Source organism: Pygoscelis adeliae, unplaced genomic scaffold (genome assembly GCF_000699105.1).
Source record: "Pygoscelis adeliae isolate BGI_AS28 unplaced genomic scaffold, ASM69910v1 Scaffold103, whole genome shotgun sequence".
NCBI lineage: Eukaryota > Metazoa > Chordata > Aves > Sphenisciformes > Spheniscidae > Pygoscelis > Pygoscelis adeliae.
This window is the reverse complement of record NW_008824723.1, coordinates 1,244,152-1,251,878: the sequence shown is the minus strand read 5'-3', so window position 1 is coordinate 1,251,878 and position 7,727 is coordinate 1,244,152. Positions and strand designations below refer to the sequence as shown.

The following is a 7,727-nucleotide window of genomic DNA, read 5'->3' as shown; positions in this document are numbered from 1 at the left end:
GTCTTCCCTGCCCGTTCTTCTTATGGCGTATGGGGACAGTCTGCTCCTGCGCCTTTAAGACTTCCTTCTTGAAGACCGTCCAGCCTTCCTGGACCCCTTTGCCCTTCAGGATGGTCTCCCAAGGGACACTCTCAACCAGCGTCCTGAACAGGCCAAAGTCTGCCCTCCGGAAGTCCATGGTTGTGGTTTTGCTGGCCCAAATATATTTGAGCTGTGCATGTGATATAGTGGATTTGAACTGGAGCTTAGGATTCAGACCATCAATTTACTACCAGCATTGAAAACCTAGGTGTCCAGCTGGCCATGTGTAAATGAACATTTTTCATTTCTGTAGCTGGGAAAAGTCACTTTATTGGCAGCTTTGCAAAGCAGGTACACAGTGAACATCTCCAGGAGGTTTTGCACAGAAGTTTTCCTATTGCTCTTGTCCACTGCCTGGCTCTGTCAAGCACAACCAGCACAGACCCTTTCCTGGTGTACCTTTGTGAAGTTGACAAAGCACTTCAGGAAAAAAAGAACCTTCCCTGGGGCAACAACTCACTGCTCAGTTCTTTGGCCAAGTGGTGGGACTTTTGGCAATAGAAATGCAAAAACAGCTCATGAAGGGCTCAGCTTGTGGTTTTTCTAAGTATTACAAATACAGCACTGTCCAGAGTCTCATGAGATCTTCCTTAATTCCTTAGCAGCTTTGCTAAATGTGGTGATGAACCTCAGGAGCCTCAGGTAAGATAATTAGCATGGCTCCATAGAGTTGGTGTCCCAAACTGCAAATCATTATTTAATGCCCCAAGTCTAAGAGCATGTGTGTCTTCCATCAGGGCTGTTCTGAGATATCACATAACTTCACCGGGACTTTACTTGCAGCGAGCAGTGGGAGCAGCACTGAATGCTTCGAGCCCACTTCCATGCTAATAGCAACCAGCCACTGACACTCCTGGACAGCCTGAGAGCCGCTACTGAAGATAAGGTACCTGGATATTTTAGTTAGAAACAGTTGTATCTGAGGAACTGAGATTAGCCAGAAGTTTCAACTCAGTCATTTGAAACAAGTGGCAGCTTGAAAATTAGAGGGATGAAGAAAATGCTGGCAAGTGTTAACCAAGATGAAGTTTCCCCTTCTACCTCGCAGATTGCCAAGCCAGCAATGAGTGTCCCTGAAAATACACACTTAATCTTCCTGTAGGGTTATGTTCCTTCAAATCATTGCCAGCTGCCTTTCCTCCTTTTCCTCTCCCCTATCCTTTCTCTTTCTTATACTTCATGCTTACTTTATAGCACTCTTGGTACCTAAAATTATTTCTTTTTAATTACATTGAGAAGGATGATTTAGAGCCGAAGTGACATAAACAACAATGACCTTTACTTACTGTGCTAAGCTTTCCTAGGTACTTACAGAGATGTTGATTATTTTGTCGAACAGGAACACCTGTGGTCCAACGAAATCAAACACAAAGTACTGTGGGAAAAGAGGACAGCAGATCAGAATCATCCTTGTGCTGGTAGCCAGCGCTATCAATCAGCAACATGGTTTAGCTTTTTGGGTTACTACACAGACCCCCAGTGAGACACTGGGGGTGCTGGGGAGGTGGCGGTGGGCACGGCAAAGCCCTCTCCCTGCTCCCTGGCTTGTGGCTGCCATGGCCCAGACTTGTTTGCTTCTCTCCTCCTCCCATGGCTGCACAGCACTGCCCTTCACAAATGCCCGTGGTGGTCACTCTGCATCAAAGGGTACTGTCAGAAGGGACAGGAGGCACAGGGAAACCCAAATAGCAGTTGGTTTGGGGAGTTGTTTTTGTCTCATTTGTCACCAGCTGGGAAAATTACCTGTCAAGGAAAGGTTGAAACAGTCAAATGGTAGAAAAGGGAGGTTGGGGGCAGTTTAGACAAAGCTCCCAAAGGGTTCGTTTGGAAAAACGCAGAGGCAGCGGTAGTAGGGCAGGATGCAGTGAGGGGGGGATCAGGATGAACAGAGCTTGAAAAGGGAAAGAACAAATAGAGCTAAACCCAAGGGTGCTGTTGCCAGTGCTTTGTAAAGCTTGAAACTTAAACAGCTCCTCAACAGACCTCCCTGCTCAGACATGCAGGTGCTACCAACTTAGTTCATCCCCATTCGCGCGACCAAGTAGTGGAGGCCACCCAGAGCCACTGAAGAAAGTGCCTTTTCAAGAGAGAGCACCTACCTCATTGTAGAAAGGGGCATTTGTGCCTTCCTTTACTGTTGTTTGCTTCTTCTCATCACCTATCTCAATGATCACCACAGGGTCGATGTTCTCACCCACCAGCTGCCTGGCCTCAATGATGGTGATGGCAATCTGTGGGGCACAAGGATGCCACGCGCACTCCTGGGCTCAGGTCCGGCCTGCCTGGGGATTTCACAGGCACGTAAGGGCCGTCACCCCCTACTCACCTGGTAGTTCTGGGATTTCATTTCCTCTCCGTGAATTCTGGTCACCAGCTTTGCCCTGTTTAAACAACAAAACAGGTCATTAGGTGTCTCCAGGCAAGAGCTGGTACAAGGACACATGTTGGAAAGACTTCTCATCACTAAGACAGCACTGTTTATGGCAGGTAGCTTTGTTGTGAACTGTTAGGCTTGATTTCACCAGCAGCCACTTAAACACCATCAGGGATATGTGTGGTGGACAACAGGTAGTCCAAGGGCTCAGACCTGTCATCACATGACACCTGTGTAGCGAGCCAAACCACAGTAACTGTCCATGGGCAAAGTCCATATACATGGAAAGCGAAATAGGTCCTTTCTTTTCCATTTGAAGCTGGCTACAAGCTTTGGTCTTCTTGCATCTCTCAGGAGCTCAGAGCACATGCAAGGGCAGTTGCTGCAGCTCAGCTCTATGCCAGGCAATTTGGTAAGCACCACAGCTTGTACCAGAGTAATTCCAGCTTTCACACAGAGCAGCGCCCAGTGTGTCTGTTACCTTTTCCTATTGCTTCTCATGAAACATGAAAAGAGGTTGGGAGATTCTTATCCCATTCGCATGGAAGATTTTGGTATAATCACTGCTTGAGTACTGTGGGATTTCATACCTGGATTTTAATGACACACCACTTAGATCTCTGTCTCTCTCATATACCTGGTAATAGGGAAATGTTTTGCATCCACACAGACCAGTGCAGCTACCTGCCATGCATGGGAATTACTTCACTTGTTGATCCCATTAAACCTGACTCCATTCCTCCCCTGTATGAAAAAAACAACTACACAAACTCTTGACTATAGAGATTGGTGTCCCCTTTGTATCATTTCCATTAGCAGCAGAGTTGATGCTCTGTCAGCATCCATTTCAATCTCTCCCTGCACTGGATAGCATCTGGTGATCATTTGTCTTGAGCTGATAATATTTTGCTGGCAAGTACATCCCACTCTGTCATGTGGGTGAACCGGAGTGAAGGGATCACTGCTGTCAGCAAATGGATTTTCTGTTAGCAGATGTATTGCCCTAGGGCAATGCCATTCCCAAGAAGGATGGAAAAGGTGTTTTGGGGTATGTTAGGTAAGGTATGCCAAGGAGCACCTTTTCCTCTTTGGGCTTAAGGATCCGAAAACATTGGACAGTGCATCGCTGTTCATTAGGTCTTCCTCTCCCTCTTCTTGTCTTCCTAGAGTGTCATGGTGAAGATTTGCACTTTCATCATGATCACCTGGTAAATAAAACAATCAAGAAAGTAAAACCCACCTCTGATTTCTACTAGCAAAAAGCTAACTTGGAGCAGAGCAGGGAATTCATCAGCGTGAACTGAATATTTTATTTATTTGGATATCACAATTGGAGATACAGTAGTGGTTTGTATTGAGCAGCATTGATTACAGCAGCAGCTCCCCTCCTGTGCAAAATCATATACTATATAAATGGTGGCTGTAGCCTCTCTCTTCACCCCACGTGCACCCACAACAGGCACATGCATACTGGTCGCATCCGACTGCCCCATCTCTCATCTGCTAGAAAGACAGTTTATTGCTGGGTTTTGCACGTATTACTTTGCAGTCTGCCATCCATGGTTTGTCATAACAGTCTGACACACTCCGGTCCCTTCCAAGCGACCAAAGCGGAGGCTAGCTTAGAAATTATTTCTCACCTTTCCTCTTTGTAGAGACGATGAACTTGAAGATCAAGGACAGAAAAGGAGTTGAAAAGCATGATTCATGGGATCTCTTGTAGAGAGTTATACTCAGATGAGACAAATTGCTTCCAGAAGTGCTTATTTTTCTTCCTGACCATAAAGAGAATCTCAGCAGCTAGCTCAGATGTACACATCTACATTTGACCAGAGAAACCTTTCCCACACTGCTCTGCTTTGTCCTCCTGGTCTGACAGAAGTCCTACCAGCATTTCTGTCCCTTGCCAAGCATGTCTGTGTTCAACACCTGCCTTGGGAAGGGAGCCATGTGTTTTACATGAAAGTTTAAAATAAGCAAGAAATGTTCAGTGACTCTGGACGTGAGTTATTTCTGGTCTAGAAGGTGTCAAGTGGTACCTGCAACAGTAAAGATGACTTGTCCAGCAATACCCAGGGGCTGAGGTGACCTTGTGGAGACATCCCTGCATCAAATGAAAGGAAACACATCCAAGTGCATTTTCTGCAACTGCTCTATGGCACTGTGCTCCCACTACAAAACTAGACAAAGGGTTATAACAGTGCTTCCTTGTCTCTTTGCAAAGGTATGGTCACTTGAGGGGTGCTTAGAAACTGGTGATGGTAGCAAAGGACCATGCATTGTAAAGCAAAACTCACTTGGATTTCTAATTACAACTCTCATCAGGTCTGAATGCATCTGTTTATTTTTCATCTGGCTTCCACAAGCCCTTACTCTGAGGCAAACCACCAGACAGGTGCAGACAGACATGACCTTTGCTTGTGCTGCAAGGCAGCCAGGTGTGAGCCAGCTCCAGCCTGGGTGCCCTACTGCCTCGTTAGTGCAGCTCTGTGCCCAAGCTGACATACCCAGCCTCCTGATGAAGGTTCCTCCACTAGCAAGCTCATATACCGTATACACTCCCTGACTGCCCCTCTGGCTCTTGTCCAACCTCCCCAGAACACAAGGAGGGTGAACTTGTCTCTGTATCCGTAGGCATAGCCTGATTTTCACCCCTCGAGGCAAAGGCATCTGTCCATAGTTTTGCATCTGTAGCACCAAGTTCCCATGACCACCCTCCGTATCCTATTTACTCTAGAGCATGATGTTTGACTATGAGCTTGTAGTACTCCGTGTTGTTTGCTTTGAGACTAAAGCAGATAAAACTTCCCCCCCGGCTGAGGACAGGCGTGTGTCATCATGACACCCTGCCTGGACCACTTTTTGTGAGTTCCATGTTGTTTCTATTGAGATGTAAACTGTTTGCAATGCGTCTTTCCCTTTACAGCTCCATTTTCCTGACATTTTAATATCTGAATTGATACCCTTTTTTCCCCTCAATAACCATATGTACGTTGTACATAACTGAACATTTTTTTTTCTTCTCCTGTATGGATCCAGTGACAGAAAATGCAAATGGTTCAGTGAGTGACCACATTCCCCCACTCCACACTTCCTGGATAGATCTCCTAAGCCCAAATCCCAATCAAGACGAGACTACCAGTGATTGCTGTATCTGTGCTAGTTCAGACTCTCCAGCAACAAAGACACTAATGAAACAGATGAAGATGCAGCATAAGGACCCCAGTCTATCCAATGATTCAAACACAATCATTTGAAATAAACAGAGATTTGAATGCTCACATGAAAGACTGAAGCAAATTACAGTATCGTATATCTTGTAGAGCATGGTATATTTTATGGAGCATAAGATAAATAAACTCTAACATATCTGTAATGAGTAAGAAATTTAATGGTCTTTAGTTTTCTCTGCTCCTAAAGCCCAAATCCCTTGCTGTAAGGACCAGAGGAGAATCTGTTTAAAAGTAGTGCCCTTTGGCTAAGTAATGCTTATGGCACAAAATACGTATTCCTGCTTCTGCCCAACAGTGTGTCGAGACATATATGGCTGGTTTATTACAACACTGTAATTCAAGGGCTGCACTAAACACATAGTAGTCCATGTTTTAAAAATTCCATTAAATTTGAGGCATAAGACTGCAAAATAAAACTACAGAAGGTGAAGACATTGTTGTGGCTGAACTACAGGTTTTGGTGAATGAGAGGACTGTGGTGATAGCAGAAAAATGACAGTGGTAGGATGTGCAGGGGAATGTCTCCTTAGCTTGGAAACCAATGGTGTGTTAAGGGAATGAAATAGGAGACTCCGCATGTGTTATGTATGTACCCACATCTGTTAAAAATAAAAAGTAATTATTAAAAATATAAGATAAAATATTTTTATCTTTTATTATATTTTTATTATTTTATTATTTTATCTTTTTTATCTGCCATATATTTAAGAGGAGAATTGCAACTAAGTAAAACTCCCAGCTTTATCGAGCCAGCCCATCCAGCCATCAGAGCCTACTCAGGCTGTGTTCTTATGGTTTCTAGAAGAAGCAGATCTCCTGGAGGAATTACACACCTGCAATTAATTCTATCTGTAGAGTAGAAAAAAAACTTTGAAAAATGTGTCGCCTCTCTACGGTAAGAGTCAGGCCGACATTTTTGGTTTAGTCTACCAGATACAGCAGCCTGAACTCACAGAATCTGAAGGTGGACTTAACAAAACAGTTAATGCAAAAAGAATTAGCTCTCTATTTACTTGGGAGTGATAAGGAGTTTACTGCCCATTTTATCAATACTAAGCCCTAAGACAGAATTCAAATGAGTTCACATGAAATTAGATATAATATAATCCCCCACCTGCCCTTCCCAGTTGCAATATTGATTTATGAGGCCTTACCCAGTGCATCTTTGTTTGCAATAGTCAACCCTTTCTCGCCTTTTTTCTTCTTCTTCAGCTTCATGCCAGCAAAAAGCCTCTTTCTGAAAAAGTAAAGAAAAGTGATCAGGGCAATATCTTCAAGCCCTTTTCTGTGCTGGACTCTAATTTAACTCAAGGACCTGTTAAGAGGGAGTTTTGATTTACAAGCAAGATCATTATATTTTTATTTTATTTTTATTGAAAGCAAACAAGAGAAAGCTCTGGTTTTATGTTTCACCTAATTTTGTTTATTTTTAAAATTTGGCCATGTACAAGCGAACATACTGAGAAGAGCCAAAACTTCTTTTCAAACCAAGACAGCAGGAAGAGGCAAAGAAGGGAAATCCAAGACAAGTTTCCAATCTACTGACTTCCCACACATGTAATTCTTATGCCCGTGACAAGACCAGAAATAAAAGCTTCTCACAAACTACAGGTTCCAGATCAAAAGCAGTTTTCCAGTGAATTAAGATAAACATAAAAGCATTTGTGTAAACTTCCTTGGTGAGGACACCCACTGCATCAGTGGCACATACACCACAGCAGCTTTTGCCATTTATTTAGTTAGTTCTCACTCCCTTCCAGCAATAAAGCCATGAACAGGACTGGAGAAGGGGTTCTCCTCGAGCTGTGTTACAGAGATGCTTCAGCCCAACAACAACCCCAGCTCCCACTGCGTGAGGCTTTTCTGCCTCCCACTTCTTAGAATCATAGAATCATAGAAACATTAAGGTTGGAAAAGACCTCTAAGATCATCGAGTCCAACCGTCAACCCAACACCACCATGACCACTAAACCATGTCCCTAAGCGCCGCATCTATACGTCTTTTAAATACCTCCAGGGATGGTGACTCAACCACTTCC

General features: G+C 44.1%; 1 protein-coding gene across 1 annotated transcript in view; it reads right to left on the bottom strand.

The window, feature by feature from the left end:
- FER1L6 (fer-1-like family member 6) overlaps positions 1 to 6,906 on the bottom strand; it is a 72,702-nt gene extending 65,796 nt beyond the window's left edge. Inside the window, exons 1-5 of the mRNA XM_009323374.1 lie at positions 6,843 to 6,906; positions 3,534 to 3,660; positions 2,408 to 2,462; positions 2,181 to 2,312; positions 1,394 to 1,456 (exon numbers count right to left, since the gene is read on the bottom strand). Coding sequence (XP_009321649.1) covers positions 1,394 to 1,456; positions 2,181 to 2,312; positions 2,408 to 2,462; positions 3,534 to 3,660; positions 6,843 to 6,906 — 441 coding nt within the window. The remainder of the gene's footprint in view (positions 1 to 1,393; positions 1,457 to 2,180; positions 2,313 to 2,407; positions 2,463 to 3,533; positions 3,661 to 6,842) is intronic.
- Between the last annotated feature and the right edge of the window lie 821 nt (positions 6,907 to 7,727).